Genomic DNA, 27,690 nt, shown 5'->3' on the forward strand with positions numbered 1-27,690 from the left:
GAATCTTGAACAAATCAACAATTATTTGTTTTTTTTTGTGAGATTGCGTATACACAATGCCTAATGCCTAATGCCTCTACTATATATATATATATATATATATATATATATATATATATATATATCAACTTAAAAAAATAATAGAATTATAAAACCATTGTTATTTTTTAATATTAATGACAAAAAATCCCATGGATACAATTCCAGAAAATGTTTCCATTCTCATAGAAATATCTTCAGCACTAATATTATGTGACCCCTTTTTTAAGGAGGCAATCTTTCATACAATAACCCATCATACCATGAAATGTGTGCATATTTTTTTTTGCCTTAAAGCTCTACACATTATTACTCCACTAATATGATTCTTATTATCCCATCCAAGATACTTTTTGATGAGTTTATTGATTGTAATAATTGATTCTTTATGAATTCTAAAAACCATTTGATAGTAAAGATGGAAAACTGTACCTCCTCTTTCTAATGAGAAACTACTAGCAAGACAATCTTTTGTGATAAATTCACGAAGATTATTTAGTAATGCTTCATCACCACCTAATGATATTGTCACACTTAGCTCAAGTTAACATTGGGTTCAATCACACAACACCGACTCTTCATTCCATAACTTCTTTGGTCTACCACGATTCTTCTTTGGTTCTATGCTCGAAACATCAATAGTTTGATTGTTTTAATTTGTAAAAATTTCAGTCCGTGTTTGTCTTGCTCTTTTTTTCATTTTTGACATTTCACTAGATCATAGACAAAGAGAGATAAGAATATGTTAAACTAAAAAAAATAAAAAAATTACATTCTATGCATTGAATTAATAATTTTTAAAAGAGGTATGAGTGGTAAACTACACTTTTGAAAGCCAAATAATTAAGACACACTTGGAGAGTAGTATTAGTTTGCGATTAGTTTGGGAAGGTTATAGGCATTGGCAATATCCATGTCATTCACCTACTCACCATAATCACTATTCACCATGATCCCTGCAGGCCAGAGTCATGAGATGATCATAACACTATAATCCTAATAAAAATTAATAATATTTGAGCCTAAAAATCGATTCAGTGTTTGATACGGTTGTTTTCACTAATGTGTGTGTGTGTGTGTGTGTGAGAGAGAGAGAGAGAGAGAGAGAGAGAGAGAGAGAGAGAGAGAGAGAGAGATTAGTACTAGTTGTAGGCCACCCTCCTCCCTATTGATGACGTAGTCCCATAGCAAGAGAAAAGCTAGGTCATGGAGAGGCAAGATTGGCATTGGAGAAGAGGATGCCAGTTGTAGCACCAACAACTAGTAGTCAAAGAGGGGAGTCGTAGAACCAGGGGCTGTAGAGGCACCACAAAGTGAGGAGGCTACAAAACAAATGAGTGAGCATAAGGCTTAGGATTATAAATAAATGTTTAGTATCTATTCTTTCATGTGTCGAAGCATTTCATTGTAGAGAATAAACAAGGAACGCTTAGCGACGGGCCGACTCTTTGCCAGGCACCTTGAGAATCGACGAGAGATGCGCATGTGAGAGAACGGTTGCCACAAAGAAATGGTTTGAAAACCCTTGATTAGTAAGGTTATGAAAACATTAGAAAAAATAACTTTTAAGGTTGCATTGACTGATTAATGAATTTACATTTTTTCACTCGTTATGGGCCCTATTTTGGAGTGGGTACCAGATTCGAACCCAATATCTCCATGATGAGAGGTAAGGGCGATACTATTGGGCTATAGCCAAGAAGGCAAATATACTACTGAGGTAAGGGCGATACTATTGGGCTATAGCCAAGGAGGCGATACTATTGGGCTATAGCCAAGGAGGCAAATATACTACTGACGTTTGAACCTTGGGGTAGACATAATTCATGATTGGTTAATGGATCAAAGTTATGCATGGTCTTAAGAAAATACATATCGATCCTACAATAAAATAAAAAATAAGGCTTAAGACTAATCCTCTTTTCCATTCTCAAGCGCGTTGTACGTACGAAGCTGGTTGCGCCCCCTCTTCCAATTCCTCTCCTATCCCTCTCTTACCCCGTCAACACGGTTAGGTTTTGATCTGCTCTCTCTCTCTCTCTCTCTCTCTCTCTCTCTCTGTGTGTGTGTGTGTCTGTGTCTGTGTCTGTCTGCCATGCTTATCGGCCCCTTTGTGACGACAGGGAGTCAATTTTCTCTGTTGTGTTTTGCAGCACTGCGTTACCGCAAGGAGGAAAGGCGAGAGCATCAGAGAAGGATCTTGTGATGGCAGAGCTGCTGGAAGAGGAAGGGGAGTCGTGGCAGGGGAGGGCATCCTTGGAGGAGCCCGACCACTCCAGCTCCCAATGGTTCTTCCCACGCGATTTCATCGAGAGCGCCTCCCCTTCCTGCCACGACGGCATCGACCCCACCAAGGAGGCATACCTGCGGAAGTCCTACTGCACCTTCCTCCAAGACCTTGGCATGCGCCTCAAAGTGTTAGTCTAAGATCCTATGTACCTCGAGTTATTTTCTGTACATTTTTGTGAGGTGAAAGTTGTTTCATTCAATAAGGATTTCTTTAGTGTATGTCCCTCATGATGGTGATGGTGATGGTGATGATCATATGTATGTAGGGGTGTTTAGATTTTAGGCTTGCTTCTTGCCTTTGAGATAATCAATGTTTTACTTCTTTGCCGGCATGCGAAAAAAGATCTCGCAGACCTTTGCCTTCCTACATAGCTTGATACTCTCAAGAGTTTTTTAAATGTTCTAATTTTGCTTGTCTCCCTGATGCACTCATCTACTATGCAAAGAAAGATAACGTCCATGCCTCTCCCCATAAAATTTATGGGAATTCCTTAAAGAGCCCATGGGACCAAGAATAATAAACTAGTTTTTGTTGTTTCCTTTTCTGGATTTGGTGCTAGCCCTTGCCTACCGATGAGGCATCTCAAATGGCTCATCACCACCATGGAAGAACGGATTGGAGTGGTACTCTGTGTGAGGAGCGTCACTGATCAGTAAGGAGTCTAATAAACAGAAGTGGCGTCACTGTTACACATTTTTGAGTTTCAATTCCTAGCTAAAATGTCAAGGTCGGGGCAGAGAATTTTCCATCTGGAAATTTCAAAATTTATGCTTAATGTCAGAACATTATGGTGCATTCGTATTAATTCTTAGCATTAGCAGGCATGCCAGTTTCAGGTAAAATCACATCTCTCCACCATTGCGTGGGATACCTTATTGGAAATTTTGATGAACAAGTGAAATGTATGATCAGGAGCTTTAGGAACATGACCGATGAAAAATCTAGGAATCCCACTGCTGATGTGAATGCTTTAAAGAAATCGTACAGTGAAGCGGATTGTCCTAAGTGTGACATCTCAAAGGGATACAGTTCTTCTAAACTCTCAACCCAAATCTTAATTTAGCTAGAATTTGATTGATTGCTTCAACTTGTTGCAGAGAAGGAGAATGCCATGAATACGGGACATGTAACAACGAATGTGAGGGCTGTGTGCAAAGTGTGCAACATCATCATCATCATCATCAGATTTGTCTTTGTTGATGGTGGTGGAGAGATGGCTGAAATTGGGGGTTTTGAGGCAGCCATCTCATTCTTGGTTGACGTGCTCTTCTTCAAAGTGTTCATCACCCTTGTCCCTCTCCAAGCTAGTTGTCTTGCGGGAATGTAAATTGACCATTAACTGTTTGAAAGCCAACACTAAAACCTTCATCTGGCTGGAATTTTTTTTCTTCGGTTGAACATCTGGTGTTACAAGTTCTAAGTCTAGCTCTAATACCAATGTGAGGTAAGCTATGCAAAAGTGACTTGATTAACTCAAATATTTGATTGCTTAGACAATAAATTTTGAACAATCATCCATATGTACACAAAAAGTGCTCCCCCTCCCCTTCCCCCCCCCCCCCCCCCGGGGCCCTTGCCCATTTGGCCTCGGGGATATGGGTCCAATTGGCTGGCATGTATATTGAGGTTGGGCTTGTCCCTACTAGGGCAGTTCGGGAAGGGACGCGTAACACACTAACACAAAGTGAGAAGTTTGCTGAATTTATGTGGGTCCCTTTTGAGCCTAAGAAGAAGAAAAAGAAGGCACGTTCTAGGAACCCACTCGGGGCAACAATGATGCCTTCCCACAGGATCTTGCTTTTTGACAGTTTTCCAACATGCAGAACACTTATGGTGCAAACCCATAGAATTCCTTTTTCGGACGGCCATCTATTCCACAACAATTGATGTATCTAGGCTATTTTGGCGGTGGTTTCGTGTTCCAATCTATGACTGGGGGTTATCCAGAAGGAGGAACCACCGTGTTCCAATCTATGACTGGGGGTTATCCTCAAGGAGGCACGGGAATGCAAGGGAATTTTGGTGCTAGTTTTCAGCCTGGTATGCAAGGCAACATGTATGGTGGTATGCAGCCCGGAATGCAAGGGAATATGTATGGGGGCATGTAGCCTAGAATGCAAGGAAACATGTATGGGGGCATGCAGCCCGGTATGCATAGTGGCATGTTTGGAAACATGGGAGGATCAACAGGAATGCATGGTATGCAGGGTGTGGGAACTGGCAATGTTGACCCTAGTATGGGCATGAATGCAGGGGGTAGCAACCTTGTTAAGCCACTTCCTTACGATAAGCTAACACCTTTGGGTAAGGCGAAGGATTATAAGGAAGGGGGAGCTGCGGTGAAATTTGACACATTCAGTGGGGCCAAAGACAGGCTCATGGCTCTTACCTTTTCATAGCAGTTTGATGCTGCTTTCTCTGGTGGAAATTACATGGAGTTCTCGAAAGTGAGAAAAGCTGCGACTTTTTTCAAGGACAATGCACTGCAGTGGTGGTTCACTCTTCTTTTGGAGGGCATAGCACCATCTACTTGGGTACAGTTTAAATAGGTGTTCTCTTCCGTGTCGCTCACAATGACAGCGTGGCATAAGTTGGATGTATCGAAATGTGAAAATCTTGAGGATTATAACGAGAAGTTTTGGAAAGCTTTACTCCCAGTTACTTCTTATCGTGCAGTTCCACTGTTTGAGTAGGTTGAGAAGTATTGTTGTGGGTGGCCCAAGGAAGTGCGTGATGTGTTACTCATTGGGGTTTCAATTGGATTTAAGGGCAACAAAAGCATTGGCAAGAAAACTGAGAAGTCAGGGCATGCATCTCGGGATGCAACAGTGGTTGCCGAGAAGCTGCGTAAGATGTTACCAATGCCTAAGAGAACTCCAGAGGAGAAGCAGGCTTTGTTGGATGCCAAGAAATGCTTTTTCTGTACTGAAGAGGGACATGTTTTTCAATTGTCCCAAGCGTAAGTCCAACAAGGAATCTGACACTAAAGGGGAGCCCAAGCCTAAGAAATAGAAGCTGTCTGCAGGTTAGTTCTTGATCTTGTTGGGGAACAGCCTGGTGGTGAGGAGACTGAGTTGTGCAGAGCATGGGGCAAAGTTAGAGATTAGAATGCTTTGATTTTCTTTGACACAGGTGCTAGAGCCAACTCTCTCTCACCAGATTTGGCTAGTAGATTGGGGATCCGTGCAAAGGAGATGGGGCCTATATACGAGACTAATATGGCTTGTCTTGGGTATGCGGAACCCGTTACCCCTATCATTGGGAAGTTGAGGCTTCATGTGCAGGGTTATGTGGACAGTGAAGAGTTTTATATTATGCCACTTGATGGGTGTGATGTTATCTTGGGTATGCCATGGTGCCATAGGGTACATGCGGTGGTGGATACGTACAATGGGAAGATTACTTATAGAGGGAAAGAGCACATTTTGGATGTAAAGCTTAAAGGGGAATCTAATCCTATTATATCGGCTTTGGCCATTTCATCAGTAATGAAAAAGCATCTTTCCGCGTACTTGGTTTTTGTTAAGGATGCAAAAGATGATGAACCTTAGTCTAATTTGTCTATGTTAGATAAAGACATGACCGATTTCCTATGTAAGTACCAAGATTGCTTTTTCGAGTCGTTGCCAGGAGAGCTTCCTCCGGAAAGGCCAGAAGATCATGCTATTGATCTTATTCCGGAGAGTATCCCACCAAATAGACCGCCGTATTGTGTTAGTGCAGCCCAACAAGAGAAAATTATGAGCCAGGTACAGGAGTTGTTGAAAAAGGGACTGATTCAGCCAAGCTCATCGCCCTTTTGCTCACCTGTGCTCTTAGTGCAAAAAAAAGATGGTTCTTGGCGCATGTGCATAGATTACAGGGTGCTAAACAAGAACACCATCAAGAATCGATTCTCTATTTCGAGGATTGATGACATTTTGGACCGCTTATAGGGCTCCACAGTCTTAAGTCGGATCGACTTGAAAAGTGGGTATCACCAAATACGCATTAGACCCGAGGATGTGTATAAGACAATATTTTGGACCACTTGTGGGCTATATGAGTTCTTGGGCATGCCCTTTGGCTTGACAAATGCTCTTGCCACCTTTAACAAGATGATGGACATGATTTTCCAGCCTCATCGAGTGTTTGTGGGCACATTCTTTGATGACATGATTGTGCATTTGCATATGTATCCTTGGCCTCTCTCATTCTTATTTCTACATCTTCAATTAATGCTTTCATCTTCAAGGTCTTAGACATATAATCTACATGCGGGAAACTTAAGCTGTTGCTCTTGAGTTAGGAGTTTCTTCAATTTGGAGTTGTGCCCCTTTGTTGTACTCCACGATACTGTCCACGCCACCATTGTTTACCTTCCAACAGAGGAAATGGTTGTCAAAGTAGTCGCCTTTCTAAAGATCATTGTTGTGATCTTCGGCAACAACAGCCCAAGCAAAAGACATTGCCTTTCTTGCTCTTGGACTAAACTGCAACACGTGCTCTAGCAAATGAGACGTTAAATTCCATGTTCGTAGGGCGCTTCTGGTACACCTTGTTGTAAAATATCAAAACGTCCTGGAACTGCTCTGCTCGAATACTATTGCACTTAATCCGATATGCACTTGTCTCCCTTGTGTGCTTGAATACTGACAACCAATCAGAGTCGGAGACATCTAAATCCCTTAAGAGCCTTGGGTCCTTGCCTTCTATGTCGAGGCCGTACTGTGTGTGGAAATCCTTTTTTGTTATGTAGAAAACGGTTTGAAGTGGATAATATATCTTAGGGGCCTTCCATCTTGATGTAGAAATGACATGCAAGAAACATCAATATTAGAATTATATAAATGAGAAGAAAGAAAGAGAGAGGACTAATGCATTGAGAGAACACGTTTGAGAAAAAGAATTATATTCAATATCAGAAGAAAGAGAGAGGAGTAATGCGTTGAGGGAACACATTTGGGAGAGGACTAATGCATTGAGAGAGAGAATTAGGGGCATATGGTCTTTGTATTAACTCGTGATGTTAATCTAAATTCACACAATGTACAAAAGAAAAAAAAAGAACACACATTCTATGAGTTAGAAACCTACTTCCTAAGGACAACTTGTCTTTCTTTAGCATCTTCTCCTCTTCTTTGTCTGACCCCACCTCGATTGGAGGGGCTGCTTGGGCTCGCTTTGGTGTTCTTTGCTCTGCTGGAGAGCCTGCTGTTTCGAATTTCTTCGCTCGCTTTGGTGTTCTTTGCTCGGCTGGAGAGCTTGCTCTTTTCCTCTGCTGCTTCATCCTTTCACAAACAGAAAGTAAGCCCCGCGAGTGGTGTCCACAAAAATTTCAAAACGTTACTTTTACACGAGTAGGACTTATGATTCACATTTCGATTCCCTTACTCCTCATCATTAAGAATAGTGGTAGAAAACTTGACGTGACATTTCACACATGGTAAATATACTATTAAGATTTATCACACATTTTAGGCTATTATAATATCACCCCACACAACTACCATTTTTTATTCTAGTTAAAGAAGCTTTTGAAATGTGCTAACAAGCATAAATAACATACTACATTAACCTGCTTACACCCAGAGGGGGATGTCATGTACAAGATGTGTTGCTCTAATCCCAGGCTGACCCTGCAGAGGCAACAAGATAAAGACAGATTAGAACTAGAGTTTTGGAGCATTGATTGCTCGTTTGGCAAAGGGAGTTGACTAGTGATGGACAAGGTTGCTGTCGGCCAACAGTAGAATGGAATAGCATTATATGTTGGATTTTTGTCCAGGAAGCTGGCCGACCAGCAGTCGGCCAGTTCACTTGGTCTTTTCCAGCCTATAAATAGCATTGGTTGCTCAACGATTTGATTCATTCAGTCCTTGTTGGTTGGGTCATAGAACTAGGCATAGATTAGGTGTTTTCACCTTTTCATTGAAGGCGGCTGCAACTCTGATATACCTTTTTGTACTATATGATATACTGAATACTGAATACTCAGCTCTCTCTCTCTCTCTCTCTCTCTCTCTCTCTTCATTGAAGGCGGCTGCAACTCTGATATACCTTTTTGTACTATATGATATACTGAATACTCAGCTCTCTCTCTCTCTCTCTCTCTCTCTCTCTCTCTTCTCTCTCTTTTGCATGCGTTTTTGCGTCAGCATGTTCCTAGATGGTGTTTAGGGTTGAAAGAAGACTCCCAGAGCTTCCGCATGTGACACCCGAGATGGTAGATTTACTTGAGATGGCAGAGAAACTTGTGAAGATCCTTACCCTCCCAACGTTCCCAGTGGACCGACAGTTGGATGGGAACAACTATGGCATTTGGAAGGTGATGATGGAGTCTGTTTTGGAATCTTATGATTTGGTTGACTTCGTCACGGTTGGTGTTTGAAGGCTAGATCTGGTGGAGGAGGACTCTTCACTATCAGTCAAAGAGCAGGAGGCCCAAGCACAATTGTGGGATCGTGTCAATGCCCGTGTGCGCTCTTTCGTCTTCCTCAACTGCACACCGCAAGTAATCAATCATATCAAACACATGACGCTGGCTCGAGGGATTTGGTTCCCGAGAGTTGTTACAGGACCTTCGAAGGCAAACAGGTCACATCTTTATTGGTGACAAGTCCACTATCCCGATTCACAGCGAGGGCAGGTTGGAGATCGTTCTCGATGGCAAAGGGGGGGAAGCATTCCTCTCCAATTCTTTACGTCCCATCTCTTGGCTTTTATCTTTTGTCAGTGCACGAGGTTTGCAAGATTGGCATGCGGGTGGAGTTTGATGAGCATTCAGTTGCTATCCGGGACAAGTTAACAGGCCCAGGTTGTTTGGGAAGGCGGAGTGGAGAATGGGATTTACAAACTCTTAGCACTCTCTTCTCTTACAGGTACTCAGCTCAGTGATTTGTGGCATTTTCGTTTCGGCCACTTGAAAGTGGACGCGCTGTGGCAGGCTTTCCGGGACCAGATGGTGGATCTCTTGCGAGATGTTGGCAATAGACAGTAGACAGGGACATTGCAGTTCTTGCATTCGTGGGAAGCAGCATATGGAGTCTTTTCTGAAGTAGGCTACGCTGTTGCTTTTGGAACCCGAAGGTTGCCAAATATTGGTTTGCTTGGCTTGTGTTCCAATGTCTCATAAATAGCCCATCCTTGATGGAGGTTGCAAATCCTGATCGTATTTTGCAAGTGTCACGCTCCCCCCCGTCCCCTCCAAAGTAATATTGCAGCTATTCAAAGCTATACTGCGGCGACCAACTCGGACTTAAACTACTAGATGACTTGAGAGAAGTGTGTTGAAGCTCTACGCTTGTCCTGAAGGTTACATCACAAGACCTTGCAAATCTATCTCTTGACAATGTTTCCAATGAAGTATCCCTTGATGAAGTATGAAACCGATCCCGTCAAGTGGGAATAGACTCCGTTGGACACCCACACGCGTAATAGCACAACTTAAATTTCACAATATAAATGGACAACTCAATAACAACTGAAAACTGAAATGAAATGAAATGTTGATCAATGGACACCAGCACTGGGGCCGGAACGGGCCAACCCCCCCCTCAATATATGATATATTATTGGGAGTATTTAAGTGATACAATGCTCCATGGGTTCAATGAACCAGATGATGTCCATGTACAACTGAGATGAATACAGTTACCAAACAAGAGACTTGAAGTGGACGTTCGAAGGAGAGCGATCCACTTGAAGAAGTCTAATCTCTACGGTCCTATGCCTTCACTGGAATCTGCAGAGAGCGCCCCACTGGTGTTCCAGGACCACGCACAAACAGGCGCTCCCGTACTAACGCCTGGCTCTCCCGATCTCGGCACCCATGGACCGTGGTTCTCCAGAAGCTTGGACTACCCGGCACCGAATGGGTGTTAGCAGCAGAGAGTATCCCTTATAAGATTTACATCAAAGACCTTTGCTTAAATCTCAATCCACTTACCTTGCAAAATAATGGATATGGCCTTTAGAAGTACTAGGCACCCACGTATGAAAGGAGAAGTCTCTATTACTATTGTTGCTGCCAGCGCGCAAGTGAGAGAGTCGCCTGGAGCTCGCTAGTGGGAGAACAAATATCAGAGGCGCCTAAGTGCAGCTGCATAGGGGCTAGAGAAGGACACCTGGGCACAGCCGCCTGCTGGCAAGAGAGGTGAGTCTTGTGCGCAGCTGCCTGCAAAGTGGAGAGGCCTGCAAGGTGGAGAAGGTGGTGTCTGGGCGCAGCCGCCTGCTGGCCAGAGAGGAGCGAGAGGACCTGCGCACAGTCACCTGGAGGGCAAGAAGACAGCCACCTGCAGAGCAAGATGAAGAGGTCGCCTGCACAGCTGTCTATGGATAGCTGAATGAAGCGGTCGCCTGCACAGTCGTCTGTGGATAGCCGGATGAAGCGGTCGCGTGCACAGTTGTCTATGGATAGCCGGATGAAGCGGTCGTGTGCACAGTTGTCTATGGATAGCCGGATGAAGCGGTCGCCTATATGTAATCGATGGAGAGGGCACACGTCCAACAGCTTGCCAGCCCACCTTGCTTGCATGGAGGCGGCCAGTTCCAAAGGTTCCAAGGTGGGGGGGTGGGTAGGTGGCCATGCACCCACCCCCACACACATGAGGGGTTCCCTTTCCCACCATGACTCAAACGTGGGTGCCCAAAATGGGTGCCCACCCTTCTAAAGGTACCATGAAATATTGGGAAGGGTGCCCACTCATTAATGAGTGTGAAACTGCAACCTTATAAAAAACAAAGGTTAGTAAGAATGCTATGAAATAAACAAATGCAATACACTTACCACCTGTTCACATGCAATAAAACTCGTCAAAAGACAGAGCAAAGTTCACGACTCACTGGCAGGCATCCCCGCTCTGTAAATGGCACGCCAAACAAGCAAACACAAGAATACAAGTTACGCGAAAACAGTTCCAAACATGCAAAACATGAATGCATGTGCAAACAGTATCATGGACATATCTCCCGTTCATGGAACAAGTACTAAAATTTCTGTGGGGCACAATGATGGCACGACATAAAACATAAATCCCGGTCTTCCTACGGAGTGTCAGTCCCACAGATCCAGGCACGAGCCTCCCTATGGAGTGACAATCCCATAGGCAAGACACGGCACAAATACTGGCTCTTCCATGGCGTGACAATCCCATGGATAGAACACAGTCCAGGTCATACATGGGTGACACCAGTTTGGCTCCCGTCCATACGACACCAACACACGGGTGGCACCAATCTGGCTCCCGTCCATGTTATGCAAAAATACTGGCCCCTTCACATGAGACACCGGCTTGGCCTCAAGTAAACGAGGCACAAATTTGGAGATGGACCAAATGGTCGGCCGATTGGTGACATCCCCCCGGGCTTCTAAAGAGTTGTCCTCAATTGAAAAGCCTCAAGATATGCGTGCAACAGTTGTGGGTAGTCAACAAAATAATCCTCATTTACCCACTTTGCATCAATGGGCAAATAGTTCTTGAACTTCACAAGGTATCGCCGGGAAAGCTTTCCTGTAGGTAGCTCTCTGTCCCTATGAAAGACAATCTGTTCTGGTTGGAGGATCTCCTCCAGCTCATCAATTCTGGTGGATCTTCTGTGACAGGCTCGTCAGGATCTGGCCCGACATATTTCCGAAAAAGACTCACATGAAATGCATTGTGAATCTTCCAATGACTAGGTAAAGCAAGCTTGTATGACACTTCATTGATCTTTTGAATCACCTTGAAGGGTCCATAATAGCGAGGAGAAAGCTTATGATACGATCCTTCTCGTCCTGGCCTCTTCCGAAGCCTAGCTTTCTCAAATTTCAGCAAAACCCAATCACCTTCTTTGACTTGCATGTCCCTTCTATGCTTGTCAGCAGCCATTTTATGCTTATTTTGCGACCTTGCAATGGTTGTCCGTACCAGTGCAAAGGCTACATCCAAGTCACGAATATACTCATCAATTGCAAAAATCTCATCCTTTGTACGAAGGATGGGTGGCAATACCACTCTGCCATAAATAATCTCAAACGGGACCTTTCCCGTGGAGGCATGGATCGTATTGTTGTAGGCAAACTCAACAAGTGGAAGATACTTCTCCCATGCAGTCTTTTGATCTGCCACATAACACTTCAACAAATCCAACACGGCTGAATTTGCAGCTTCACTTTGGCCATCCGTTTGGGGATGATAAGCTGATGAAAACTCAAGTTTAGTGCCGATGTTATCAAATAAAGCCCTCCAGAAGAGGCTCGTAGTCTGGGGATCTATATCCCCAACAATGGATTTAGGCATACCATGATGCTTGAAGATATTAGCAAGAAAAAGCTTGACCATATGATCAACTTTAATGGTTTTCTTGACGGGCAAGAAATGAGCATGCTTGCTAAACCTGTCCACAATGGTCCAAATAGCATCATTCCCATGCTGGGATCTTGGCAAGTCCATAATAAAATCCATAGTAATACTTTTCCATGGCTGCGAGGGAATAGGTAATGGCTGAAGTAAACCTGGAGGCTTTTGCCTGTCAAATTCCACATTTTGGCAAGTAATACATGCACGTACATATGCCTCAATGTCTTTACGCATGCTTGGCCAAAAGAAATATCTCTCAATTATGCGTGTAGTCGGCATGATACCTCTATGACCAGCATAAGGTGGAGCGTGACATTCGTCCATAACCTTTGGACGTATATCCTTTACCACACATAAGTAGTTATCCTTCATAAGATAACCCTCCTTGATCACATGAGAGGCATGTGAGTGACCAGCCATCAAATCAGTCCATATATGGCAAAAATCAGCATCCAAATGATACAAATCTCGCATAGTAGATAAGTCCTCATGAGAGGCCACTGAAACTGCAGCCACATAAGGCCTCTTGGATAATGCATCTGCCACCACATTTTTCTTTCCTGGAGTATGCACAATCTGAAAATGAAACATGGAAAGAAAGTTTGCCATTCTCATCTGCTTCTCTGAAAGCTTTGTTTGAAATAGAAAGTATCTCAAGCTTTGATGATCTGTCTTGACTACAAATTCAGCCCCAAGAAGATAATGTTTCCATATCTTTAAGGCATGAATTACAGCCAAGAGCTCTTTCTCATAGATATATCCATATGAAGCTCAGCATCATGCAAACGACGGCTTTCATATGCAACTGTATGACCTTCTTGATTTAGGACAGCTCCTATATAGTCGCCACAAGCATCACATTCCACTATGAATGACCTTTGTAAGTCGGGAACAATCAATATGGGTCCACATATGATAGCATGCTTGAGTTGCAAGAAGGCATCCTGTTCTTTTGGAGTCCATTTGAAAGTGGTTTTCTTCTTTGTGAGATCATGTAGAGGGGTGGCTATCATAGCAAAATGCCTTATGAAACGCCTATAATAAGAACATAATCCGAGAAAACTATGTACTTGATGTACATTTTGCAACTCTGGCCAATTCCGAATGGTTTCTATCTTTGGAGGATCCATTGTTACTCCATCCTTGGATACAATGCGACCCAAATAATGTATCTCTGAAAGAAAGAACTCACTTTTCTTGGCATTAATGAAAAGTTTATGCTTCCGCAACTCTTCGAACATTGTGACCAAATGAGTTCTATGTTCTTGCTCATTCTTGGAGAAAACCAAGATGTCATCAAAGAATACACCTGTGAATTTGCGATGGGGTCGGAATATCCTATCCATCATACGATTGAATGTGGCGGGAGCATTGGTGAGACCAAAAGGCATCACCAAAAATTCATATAATCCAAAGGCTGTCCTCAATGCAGTTTTGTGGACATCTTGTGGCACCACTCGTATTTGGTGATAACCACTCTTCAAATCAAGACGGCTGAAACAAGCCGCCGAGCCATCAAGCTTATCCAAAATGTCATCAATACGCGGGATTGGGAATCTATTCTTGATGGTGAGCTTATTTAAAGCTCTATATAATCCACACACATGCGGAATGACCCGTCTTTCTTTTGAACAAGAAGCACGGGAGAGCAATAAGGTGAGGAACTTGGCTGAACCAAACCTTTCTCTAAAAGCTCATTTACTTGCTTCATGATCTCTTCTTGTTGTGCGGCACTCACACGGTATGCGGGTTTGTTAGGTGGAGAACTGCCTGGCACAAGATCTATGCGATGATCCTCGGGCCTTTGGGGAGGTAATTCACCTGGCAATGTATCAGCAAAACATTGATGACTTGGTACAATGCTATCACGAACAAAAACCAAGTACGCAGAAAGACTCTTTTTCATTGCTTTATTAATCTGGATGTGAGATACAAGTGGGATGGAATCCCCTTCCTTGCCGGCATCAATGATATGCATGCGGCCTTTATGCATAAAAGAAATCGTGTTTGTCTTGTACTCTTTGCGGGGCTCAAGCCTATGATGCCATGGCTTGCCAAGCAATACATCACATCCATTAAGTGGTGCAACTAAGAAATGCTCATGATCAAGGTAACCGTGGATATGTATGCGCAACTTCCCTATTAGTGGGGTAACCTGCACCTCTTTACCAACAAAGGCAGCTTCTGCTTCAATTTGAGGTCCCATGTTCTCAACCTCATTACCCAAGGCAGCTGCCATCTAAACAGAGATGAAGTTATCGGTTGCACAATCATCAAACATAAATAAGGCGGGCTGATCCTTGATTTGACCCCATGCTTTGCATACCATCCGTTCTTTTGCATCATGTTTTGTGTTTCCCTGCACATCGGGAACTGCATGCACATTAGCCTTGGTTTGCTTGTCCTCATGCTTTGGTTTGAGGGCATGCGGTCAGGGCATTGTCTAAACATGTGCTCTTTGCTGCCACAAGAAAAACATTTCCCCTCCTTGGCATATTGCTCCCTTTGCTCGGGGGTCAAGCCAAATTTGTTCTTCTTTGGCCCATGATCTTTAGATGAGGTATTTTCAGCTTTACCTCCCTTCTGGATCTCCCGGAAGCTCTTTTTAGGTGGCTGTTCACCTTTTTGCAGATTTGGGACAGCCTTATCTTTGCCCTTGGAACCCCCTTGATCTTGCTTAATTTTAAGCACCGATTGCTCCATAGCAAGAGCAGAGGCTATAAGCTGTTGCAAAGTGTGTTTCGGGTGCAATTCAATGCCCGAACGATAAGCTGGTTTGCAATCCGGAGCGAAACTTCCTCTTTCTTTCATCCTCAGTGATTTGCATAAAAGGAGTTACCTCAAGCAACACTTTCCAAAACTTATTGACATAATGTTGCACACTTTCATTATCTCTTTGCTCAAGTCTATCCCACTTTTGGGTGAGAGTTTGCTCCGCATTAGGTGGCAAGAACTGGGCATAAAATCTGTCCTTAAACTCTTTCCAAGTGCAAATGGGGTCTTTGGTGATCTTTTCAGTGATCCACCAATGAGCAGGGGTCCCCTTCAAGAACATGCTAGCATGGCGTACTTTAGACTTCTCAGTGAAGTCCTCATCAGTAAAGGCAATATCAAACTGTGCCACAAATGCTAACACCTTGGTAGCATCATGCTCTCCATGAAAAACATCAAACTTAACGGACTTGTCACATGCTTTAAATTCCTTGAGCTTTCTGGGATGAGACACATGGTCCTTTCTTTTTCTTTTCCCCTTATCCAACGGGGCAGCCCTATCTGCATGGGCTCCATGGGCCATCATGAAGTTTCATGAAGCACGGTGGCATGTGCTCCACGAACCTGAGAATCAGATGCATGTGACCTTCCTGCATAAGGCAATGTCTCTCCATGAGACCATTCAGTAGGCAAGGCTCTTCTAGTGGCAGACCTGTCACCCCCTCCATGGGATACATGCCTTGAATACATGTGACCATCATGCCCTCCATGAGCACTAGTATACATATACCTGTCAGCCTTTGTGCCTTGTGGAGAAGATGCATGACGAGAGGTGGCTGTCACCTCTTCCCTTTGCATAAATGACCTCAACCTTTGAGATGCGGGATCTCCATGCTTCAAGCGAGGTGGATTTTTGAATTTCAGCTCTCCATCTTCCCCCTCTTTGATGTCACCTTTGCGAAGGAGGTAGGAAACTTCCAACTCCCTTGGCTTCTTGCCCACTTCTCGTGCCATGGACTCAAAAGTCATGTCCACCATTGCATCGGCTTTCCTTGCTTCAATGGCACTTTGCACATGGGGATCTTCATGCAAAAATTTCAGCTCTTGCTCTTGTGCCAGCAAAAGCTTTCTCATATGCTTCAATTCAGCCCTCATTGCATCAAGCTCTTCTTCTTGCATAACTGTCTTTCCACGAGATAGTTGTCCCCTCGAATCACTATCATTTACCCTCTGAAGGGCCTTGTGCCTTCCCTGCAGAGCATCAGAACCACGCAAGGCACTTGATGGGCCCCTCGAATTAGGCACTTCCAAACGGTTGCCTTGGCTGTCCATTGTGTTAAGTGTGCTAGAAGCGGGGTGTCCAAAACACAGGTTCGTTTCTCCACTAAGAAGAGGAAAATGACCGTGCTTTGCTACCAATGAAACCGATCCCGTCAAGTGGGAATAGACTCCGTTGGACACCCACACGCGTAATAGCACAACTTAAATTTCACAATATAAATGGACAACTCAATAACAACTGAAAATTGAAATGAAATGAAAATGAAATGTTGATCAATGGACACCAGCATTGGGGCTGGAACGGGCCACCCCCCCCTCAATATATGATATATTATTGGGAGTATTTAAGTGATACAATGCTCCATGGGTTCAATGAACCAGATGATGTCCATGTACAACTGAGATGAATACAGTTACCAAATAAGAGACTTGAAGTAGACGTTCGAAGGAGAGCGATCCACTTGAAGAAGTCTAATCTCTACGGTCTTGTGCCTTCACTGGAATCCGCAGAGAGCGCCCCAGTGGTGTTCCAAGACCACGCATAGACAGGCGCTCCCGTACTAACGCCTGGCTCTCCCGATCTCAGCACCCATGGACCGTGGTTCTCCAGAAGCTTGGACTACCCAGCACCGAACGGGTGTTAGTAGCAGAGAGTATCCCTTATAAGATTTACATCAAAGACCTTTGCTTAAATCTCAATCCACTTACCTTGCAAAATAATGGATATGGCCTTCAGAAGTACTAGGCACCCACGTATGAAAGGAGAAGTCTCTATTACTGCTATTGCTGCCAGCCCGCAAGTGAGAGAGTCGCTCGTAGCTCGCTAGTGGGAGAACAAATATCAGAGGTGCCTAAGTGCAGCTGCATAGGGGCTAGAGAAGGACACCCGGGCATAGCCGCTTGCTGGCGAGAGAGGTGAGTCCTGTGCGCAGCCGCCTGCAAGGTGGAGAGGGTGGCGTCTGGGCGTAGCCTCCTGTTGGGGCCAGAGAGGAGTGAGATCTGTGCGCAGCCGCCTGCAAGGTGGAGAAGGTGGCGTCCGCAGCCGCGTGCTGACCAGAGAGGAGCGAGAGGACCTGCGCACAGTCACCTGCAGGACAAGAAGACAGCCGCCTGCAGAGCAAGATGAAGCGGTCGCCTACACAGTTGTCTGTGGATAGCCGGATGAAGCGGTCGCCTATATGTAAGCGATGGAGAGGGCACACATCCAACAGCTAGCCGGCCCACCTTGCTTGCATGGAGGCGGCCAGTTCCAAAGGTTCCAAGGTGGGGGGTGGGTAGGTGGCCATGCACCCACCCCCACACACGAGGGGTTCCCTTTCCCACCGTGACTCAAACGTGGGTGTCCACCCTTCTAAAGGTACCATGAAATATTGGGAAGGGTGCCCACTCATTAATGAGTGTGAAACTGCAACCTTATAAAAAACAAAGGTTAGAAAGAATGCTATGAAATAAACAAATGCAATACACTTACCACCTGTTCACACGCAATAAAACTCGTTAGAAGACAGAGCAAACTTCATGACTCACTGGCAGGCGTCCCCGCTTAGGTGGCACGTCAAACAAGCAAACACAAGAATACAAGTGATGCGAAAACAGTTCCAAACATGCAAAACATGAATGCATGTGCAAACAGTATCATGGACATATCTCCCGTTCATGGAACAAGTACTAAACATTTCTGTCGGGCACAATGATTGCACGACAGAAAACATAAATCCCGGTCTTCCTATGGAGTGACAGCCCCATAGGTAAGACACAGATCCAGGCACGAGCCTCCCTATGGAGTGACAATCCCATAGGCAAGACACGGCACAAATACTGGCTCTTCCATGGCGTGACAATCCCATGGATAGAACACAGTCCAGGTCATACACGGGGGGCACCATTCTGGCTCCCGTCCATACGACACCATCCTGATAACACACGGGTGGCACCAGTTTGGCTCCCGTCCATGTTATGCAAAAATACTGGCCCCTTCACGTGAGACACCGGCCTGGCCTCAAGTGAACGAGACAAATCTGGAGATGGACCAAATGGTCGGCCAATTGGTGACAAAGTATGTCATGTGCATCACAACTGTGAGTGCCACATGGACATGCTCTCCTGTTGTAGCTAGTATCTTGGCAAGATATGGCCTGTTTGGCAGCCTAAAGTCCGGAGGGGCCTAGGACATGCACCCTTGGATGGGACACCTTTGGGGCATGGTTTGGACACAAAATATGACTCTTTTTACATCGTTTTATGGGCTGAAGAGGGGATACCGACTTGAACATGGCTTCCCCATGAAAGGAGGCATTAGGCACTTCGGTAGGTAGTCTAAGACCAGAAGCAAGGCAGTGGCACATTTGTGGATTAGCAAGAGCTACTTCTTTGTGCATTACAGTAGGAGTCTTTGGTACGCATTATAGAATAGCATGCACGAAGTGGATCTAAGTCTAGATCTAAAAACAGTTGTGTATATTCATGTTTTGGAATATACAGTAGGTTAGGGTTAATCTCGTCTTGTGAGTTTGCTAAACATAGGATGAGCAATAATCTCTTTTGCTTAGTGTTAATCAAGATCATGCTTCCGCATTGCATGTACGTTTGTATCAGAGCCTCTAGGTTCAGCCTAGGTAGAGTTTTGTATCAAGCTTTTAGGTTCAACCGAGGTAGAGCTTTATATCAAGATTACGCTTCCACAATGCATGTAACATTGATATCATAGCTTCTAGGTTTGGCCTAGGTAGAGCTTTGTATCAATGTTAGGTTTTGAATGCAAATCATCAAATTAGGGTTTGCGATTTAGGATTTGCTACAAAATTAGGATGTGCGTTTTTTCGTTTAATCAACGTTTTTGCATCAGCTTCTTGTTCATTTTCAGCATAGTAGAGCGTTAGAAAGTTTAGGTTTCAACCTAGCATGGTCCTAGGGAGTCTAGGAAGGATGTAGAAGTGGAGAGTTATGGTGGTTTACCATAGGGCTAGTTAGTCTAATCTTGGGTCAGAGGGTCCAAAAGATTAGTAAAGAACTGAAAACTGGAACTTGACTCTATAAGCCTCCTGATGGCAGATGTGGGTATGGTGAGGGCTTGTCATGTTGTTAGAGAATCTCATGGATCTGTCTTTGTGTGGTGGAGATCCTTAGTGCTCTGGGTTGGGGCTGCCTGGCACGTAGGATGGAGTAGGCCTGCCCACCTAGGATTCCTTTGGGACGTGAATATGGCCCATGTGTACATACTACAGCTGTTATGAGCTGATGTCGATGCGGCGGTGTCACCATGGGTGGCTGATGTGGATGCTGGTGCCATGAAGAAATTAGTGATGGATTTCTGTGCGATGTCTTGTATGGGCTGGCCTGTTTCTCAGCATGTCCTCTACGAGAGAGAGAGAGAGAGAGAGAGAGAGAGAGAGAGAGAGAGATTAATTTATGTTCTCTTTTTTTTTTTTGGGGGTGGTTGATTTCAGGCCACAAGTCACGATAGCTACAGGAATCGTTTTTTGTGTGTGAGAGAGAAATGAAAATGAAATGAAATGTTATATTAACGTCTTCAAAAGGCCAAAGTGACCTATGAGACCAAAGTTACAACCATGTGACATCTGATACACTGTCTGGAAAAGAAAAGAGATAGCCCCACAATACATCAGTAGGGGGGAAGCTAATGCTACTAGTCAAAATGGGGTACATGAGTACATGGATACATGAATACATGAATATGGGGGAGTACAAAAGTGACAGTGAGTACAACAGTATATGGCTGGAGTCGTAATCATCCTAGGAGCTCTAGCATGGGTCTCTGCCGGATGGCCTGGATATCTGCCATAGAGAGAGAGAGAGAGAGAGAGAGAGAGAGAGAGAGAGAGAGAGAGAGAGAGAGAGAGAGAGAGAGAGAGATTAATTTACGTTCTCTTTTTATTTTTTTTTGGGGGTGGTTGATTTCAGGCCACAAGTCACAATAGCTACAGGAATCGTTTTTTGTCATCGCTTCTTTCTACGGCAATCTCATGCAAAGAATGATAGATATGTGAGTTTATCACTGTGCATGATGTTTCTGTTATTGGGTTTAGTTTTTTAATCCTTTTGCCCATGAAGTTCAAATCATTTTTCTTGTGGCTTATGAGAGGGGAAAAAATGGCAAGAGGGAATGTAGGAGCTTCAAACAAATTTTGATGATATGGTTAGCTCTCTGAACATTACACGTCTCCCATAACACAGATGTGCTTTTCAAAATTAGAAAGTTATGTGCACACAACCATGCATGCACATAAAGGCAAGTTTTTGTGGAGGTAACATTGGGGTCAGATAGCCATGAACAATTAACACAAAGTGCCCATAATGACCCTCCCCATGTCCCTGTGCTTTACTAACATCTATTCAAATTCTGAATTGTACTCATTCTGGTGTATACGAATCCTTAGCCATATCGGCAAGCTAGGTTTAGGTTCTATCTACTTATGTATGATGCCGTTGATTTTGCTAGTTGTTTTCTTTGGAGGTCCTATTGGGATGCCAATGACATTTTTAATTGTCATCATTGTTATCTTGCATAATTCAAAAGAACTTGTCTCTAGGTACCTACATGTCAAAAATTCCTTTTTGTGAATTAAGAGCCTGGGAGCTCTTCTGTATCCTCCTCTCTTTTCCCTAGGAACTTTGGTGGGACAAAAGATTAGGTACTTAAGTACTGGGCTTTGATAGGAAGGTGCTTAGCAAGAGATGATGCTGACAATATAGTAGCCTTTTTTTTGGGGGGGGGATATAGAGACTACAATATCCAGGACATATTTTACTTGGTTTATGACATGGATATAGTCAGTCCTAGGCATTTTCTTTTGTTTTTTAACTTAATATTGTTGTGCTTAGTATAGCTATCTTGAACATGTACTCACTAATACACGCCTATTTATTCTTTTAGCCACTGCTCAGGACTTTGTATGAATTCCAGCATTTAGTTGCGTGATTTCCTTTTTATTAGGAGTGAGAGACATTGGAAGAGTTTAAATCATGGAAGCTACCAACAATCATAGTTCCCAAGGGCTCGCTACAGCGTGCATGCCTCGCTTTATTTGAATTGTCAACTTTTCTAAGATGTCTTCAAATGCTTTTGATAGGGTGAAGCTCGGAGGGTACCCTAACTGGGGAGTGATTGTCATAACATCCACAACACAAGTTTGATGCACAGCTTGCACAAGAGATGAGAAGAACAAAGCTACCAGTGGGGAGTTTTTGTCATTACATCCAACACAAGTTTGATGCACAGAGATGAGAAGAACAAAGCTTTCTTTAGTGCTGAACAAATTAGAACAGATGGCGCCTTCCTTGAGCTATGCGCTCCTAAGATAGGTACAGAAGTGGCTGAGCAAAGCTGGAGCTCCCCGCTAGCCCGTATGCTCCCTCCCTCCCGGCCACGGCTGGCGGCCTTGCTGGGCTGGCTGCCCATGGACTAGCCAGCAGTCTGGCCAAGCCAGAAGGCTGGCTGACTGGGCTGCCCAAGCCATAGGTGCTGGTCGACAGGCTGGCCAAGCCACATGGGCTGTCCGCCTTTCTGTCCAGGTCCCCTTAGGGATGGCCAACAGCATGCCCAGTCCAATAGGATTGTTGGGCATTGGCCAAGGGTCACCTAAACCCTTAGGGCCTACCCCATGCTCAGTCAAGGGATACGCACCCTATCATGGAAAGGTCCTTCGGGAATGGGTAAAGGCTGTATAAGGTGTCAGGTGGAGAGAAAAAGCGAGAAGGGGTCCAAGTGTAAGCGGACACTTGGCTGGTTGCTCTCTTTGTATTGGAACATCAGTGTGTGCGAACACAGGAACGTTCATAATTCGTAAGTGCCATAATGAAATCCATTGTAATACTTTTCCATGGGAATTGGCAATGGTTGAAGCAACCCTGGTACCTTTTGCCTATCAAATTTCACCCTTTGACAGGTGATACATGCACGTACATGTACCTCTATGTTCTTTTGCATACTTGGCCAAAAGAAATACCGCTCAATCATGTACATGCATTATGTCCCTATAACCAGCATATGGAGGAGCATGGCACTCATCCAAAACCTTTTGTCTCATGTTAGACACCACACATTGACAATTATCTTTCATAAGATAACTCTCTTTGATCACAAAGGAGGCATGTGCATGACCAGCCATCAAATCAGCTCGAATAGTTGCAAAATCAGTATCCGTATGGTACAAATCACGCATGGTAGGCAAGTCTCCATGAGAGGTAACTAAGATAGCTGTTACATACGGCTATAGTGGATGTGTCACTACATTCTTCTTTCCTGCTGTGTGCAAGGTCTGAAAACGAAACATAGAGAGGAAATTGACCATCCTTATATGCTTCTCTGACAATTTAGTTTGGGTAAAAAAATACCTCAAACTCTGGTGATATGTCTTCACAGTGAAATTAGACCAAAGAAGGTAATGTTTTCATATGGTTAGTGCATGAATTACAACAAAGAGCTCTTTCTCATAAATGCCAAGAGAGAGCTCTGTATCATGTAGTCTACGTCTCTCATAAGCCACAACATGTCCCTTTGATTTAGGACAGCTCCTATGCAGTTTCCAGATGCATCACATTCCACATTGAATAGCTTTTGCAAATCCGGAACGAACAACATTGGACCATGTCTTGTTGTATCTTTTAATTTGAGGAGTGCATCTCTCTCAATATCAATCCATTTAAATATAACTTCTTCTTTGTCAAGTCATGCAAAGGAGAAGTAATCCATGCAAAAGTGCCGAATGAACTTGCGGTAGTAAGAGCATAGCCTAAGAAAACTACGGATGTCATGCACCGATCTCAATTCAGGCCAATTCTGAATTGTGTTAATCTTTGCAGGATCTATCCGCACTCCGTCTTTGGACACATATGTCCAAGATAGTGTATCTCTGACAAGAAGAACTCACTCTCTTTTGCACTTATGAAGAGTTTATGCTTATGGAGTTCTTCAAAGACAGTCAAATGAGCTGTGTGCTCTTCTTCGGCCTTCGAGAAGACTAGGATGCCATGAAAGAAGACACCTGTAAATTTCTTGCATCCACGGAACATGCGATCCATCATTCTATTGAATGTAGGTGGGACATTCGTAAGACCAAAAGGCATAACAAGATACTCATTAAGTCCAAATGCTATCCTAAAAGCGGTTTTATGTACATCCTTAGGCACTTGATGATACCCACTCTTGAGATCAATTCGGCTAAAGCATGCTGATCCATCCAACTTGTTAAGAGTGTCATCTATGCGTGGGATCGGAAACTGATTCTTAGTGGTGAGCTTGTTCAAAGCTCTATAATCCACACACATACGAAAAGACTCATCCTTCTTTTGAACCAAGAGGATGAGTGAATAATATGGGGAAGAGCTTGGTTGAACCAAACTCTTCTCAAAAAGTTCATGTACCTGTTTCATGATCTCCTCTCTTTGGGATGCATTTACACGATAGGCTGGCCTATTAGGTGTTGGACTACTAAGCACAAGATCAATGCGATGATCTTCCGGTCATACGGGTGGCAACTCATTTGGTAACTCATCAGCAAAACATAGCATCATGTCAAGAAGGCTGAATCTCATGTTCATGTGTTATGTATTTGGAAAATCATGGGCGATCTCAACCTCGTGTTTCTGTGCCATGTAATTAATTAACCAATCAAGTGAAGGTTGATTCCCATGTATTGGTGAGAGGAAGACAATAGCCAAGGGAGATATCTAAGGTGTTAAAGTACGAGAAGGCTCTTGAGGGAGGGTAATTTCCCAGATCTACATGAAGACCCCCATGGGAGGGTAATATCCCTTGTTCATGTTCTAGGCTTTAGTCATGTTCTATACTTTAGTCATGTTTTGTAATCATTAGATCACTATGGATTTATGCCAAGAGTGTGCGCAACCAATGATTTTATAATTATGTGTTCTATAGGCATGTTTCATTTTGGAGGGTGTTGGGAATAATGCCCAATTACTTCTTACCTAGTCACGTCATAGGTAGACCTCGAGAATAGCACAGAGATGATATTCTTGTATTCTTGTATCATGAAGTAATGAAGCTTGTAATTCTGTGTTCTTCATCGTGTAATCCAAGAGAATTGTTCTGTATTTACGTGCTGGAATCTCTTCAGGATGATGACGCTGGGGCATTGATTTCTAAGAGTAATCATGCATCAAATTAAAACAAAGTGCTTAGCATATAACATGAATCCTTCTTAGATGTTGTGAGTAAACTACACATAAAGTATGGATGTACTGCTCAAGGAATACAATTCAAGCAACTCAGCTGATTTTTTTTTGAAAATGAGGAGGGTTCTTCTCATTCTGGCTCTTAGTTTTTTTTCTTGAATCTTACCTACAGCCCACCCTTGCAAGGTAGAGTATTACAAACCATATAAGGAACTAACTTACTAAGATCCTAATAATTTTGCAGATTCATAGGTTGGGCACTTACGATTTCGGGCACTTACAATTTCATTAGAGCTAGTTCTGAGCTCTAACATCACACGAAAGGCCTTTTAAAATTAACCACCTCAAAGGAGATGCTTGGGAAACGTTTCTGGTCTTGCCCCACTCAAAAATAGGTCCACATTAGGTCTTCCAACCATAGTCACAAGAAATGGCCGTTTCAGTCCCTAGAAACGCGTTTCTCCGTTTCAGGACCCCATCCATTTCCATTGCCGTTTCTCGTTTCCCAAGTGATATTGTCACAGGAAACGGCCGTTTCCACCCGAAACGCGTTTCTCCGTTTCAAGACCCCATCCGTTTCCATTGCCGTTTCTCGTTTCCCAAGTGATATTGTCACAGGAAACGGCCGTTTCCACCCTTAAAAACTTGTTTCCCCGTTTTTGTTCCCGTTTCTTGTTTCTGGTAACTATGCTTCCAACAATAATCAAGGGTGGCAGAAGACCCTTAAAGACTTTCGGTTGTCCTTCCGGCGAGATTATGGAGTTCCTATTTAAAGGCTTTAAGGTAAAGGATGTGACGGTTCCTTGAAGACCCTTGATTAGATCATGTTTAAAAAATGTTAGGGGGCGAATCGGTCATCAATTTGATGTGTCCCTTAGCTGTCATCTGGAAAGTCTTTGTTGGCAGGTGATTGCAACTGTTTGTATGTTCTTGGCTGGAAAAGTCGAGGAGACTCCAAAACTGCTTCAAAACGTGATTTGTCTTGCTTATGAAATAAGGCACAAGAAAGACCCAGATGTTGTGCAACGGATAAAAATAAAGGTGAGAAAAGTGTTCATTGTAAATGTTATTCAATCTTGAAGTCCTTGCTTTTCTGTGCCGAGTTGATTGGCCTGGCTTGTATCCTGTCGTACGGTCTTCATATTCTGAACATTTGTGTCTTTTGACCAGGAAGTTTATGAACAAGAAAAAGAGCTTGTGCTTTTAGGGGAACGCCTTGTTCTTACAACTTTAGGCTTCGATCTCAACATTCATCACCCTTATAAGCCCCTTGTTACTGCTATTAAGAAGCTCAAAGTTGCACAAAATGCTCTGGCTCAAGTTGCTTGGAATTTTGTAAATGATGGGTATGCTCGTGATGTTTTATGCTCTCAGCATTTCAAGTGTGCAAGTTGTTAGTTTTTTAAATTATGGGTATCTACAAGAAGGAACTCATTAGAACCACTATTGTCCAGGCTGCGCACTTCACTGTGCTTGCAGTTTAAGGCTCATCATATTGCTGCTGGGGCTATCTTTCTTGCTGCTAAGTTTTTGAAGGTTAAGCTTCCCTCCAATGGGAAAAAGCCTTGGTGGCAGGAGTTCGATGTTACCCCTCGACAGTTGGAAGGTGAGATCTTTGCTTTGTGTATTGAACTGAAAATCACTCTCTAGGAGTTCATTAATTTCCTTTTATATGAAAACACGTGTATTGGTAACTTAATTGGTTAATGATGATGACTAGAAACTTTCTCAACAGATTTTGTTTTATGTTGGGCAGAAGTGAGCAATCAAATGCTAGAATTATACGAGCAAAATAGGGAACTGCCTGCCTCTCGCTCCACTGATCCCAGTGCCACCAGTGCAGGTGTGAACCATGATAAAAGAGCAGCCAATGCATTACCACCTGGTACACCCCAGGTTGCAGAAAAAAGGTCAGCAGTCGAAACAAAAGCAAGGACAGTAGTGGAACCAAGTCAGCAACTGCATTATCAAGATGACAAAAAAACACACTGGGCTGATTTTGAGCAGGTGAATATTGACAAGCTGAAAACAGCAGTAGAGAAGAGGAGGAAGTTCAAAGCGGAAGGTGGTGGGACACGGTCTAAATTAGAGCTCACTGATGAGGAAGAACTGCTGGAAAGGGGGATGGAAAATGGACACAAAGATGGTCAGTCTCAGAATTCTTTTTATGTGCATGCATATAACAGGGACCATTATCATCATTATTCTCATGTGGAAGGTTATGGTTCAAAATTTGTAATTAAAACAGAGCTCAGTAACCAGGAAGAAGTTCTAGAAGAAGACCTGGAGATGGGCCCCATGGATTGTTCTCCAGAGAACATGCATCGACATTCACATACCAGGGACCATCATCACATTTCACAAATCCACCGTAGAGTTGACACCGAAGTTGACCATCATCGGCGCCAGAAAACAAGGGACTGGCAAGAGAGGGAATATAAGAGACTGCGCTATGAGCATGCCAATTAAAGCCTCCGCCGCGTTATTATATCCATGGATGGGGCTGGATTATTTGATCCGTCATTGATGGCACAGGAAACTTGCTATGTTGTCTCACAAAACTCATTCAAGTCACGTGTGTGGTAACCGAGCCACAGGAAAGGCTTTTATAAAGCACTGGAATGGGTAGAGCTGAGGTTTTGTGGTCTCAAGGGTGCTGGTTGATTATCTGAGATCATGCACCTGACGAATCTTGGCTTTTGAAGCAGAGTTTTCCAAACAGATGTGATTTCAAGTATCAAAGGTCCTATGCACGTTATGTCCACAATGCTATAATAATATGTGCTTTACAGTAGTGCCTCAAGCTGGCCATATGACAACTTGTACAGAAATGGAGGAGATTGCCAAGATTTTTAAAGTGTTAGTTGACTAATATATCACTTAGTTTTTATACCA

General features: G+C 43.6%; 1 protein-coding gene across 5 annotated transcripts; it reads left to right on the forward strand.

Moving 5' to 3' along the window:
* The first annotated feature begins 1,924 nt into the window (after nt 1–1,924).
* LOC147638376 (cyclin-T1-3-like) lies at nt 1,925–27,690 on the forward strand. Of its 5 annotated transcripts, none has more exons than XM_086798306.1 (8): nt 1,925–2,049; nt 2,193–2,456; nt 20,563–20,644; nt 25,702–25,836; nt 25,966–26,141; nt 26,250–26,401; nt 26,552–26,941; nt 27,044–27,690. In XM_086798306.1, the coding sequence occupies exons 2-8, from the start codon at nt 2,245–2,247 to the stop codon at nt 27,262–27,264; spliced, it is 1,368 nt and encodes a 455-aa protein (XP_086654432.1). In that variant the 5' UTR covers nt 1,925–2,049; nt 2,193–2,244; the 3' UTR covers nt 27,265–27,690. The 5 variants fall into 5 exon arrangements, with proteins under 5 accessions (XP_086654432.1, XP_086654430.1, XP_086654435.1 ...); XM_086798307.1 differs by having other exon boundaries at nt 1,929–2,054; XM_086798304.1 differs by having other exon boundaries at nt 26,552–27,690.

Source organism: Cibotium barometz, chromosome 5 (genome assembly GCF_041138505.1).
Source record: "Cibotium barometz isolate CiBa-2024 chromosome 5, ASM4113850v1, whole genome shotgun sequence".
Lineage (NCBI taxonomy): Eukaryota > Viridiplantae > Streptophyta > Polypodiopsida > Cyatheales > Cibotiaceae > Cibotium > Cibotium barometz.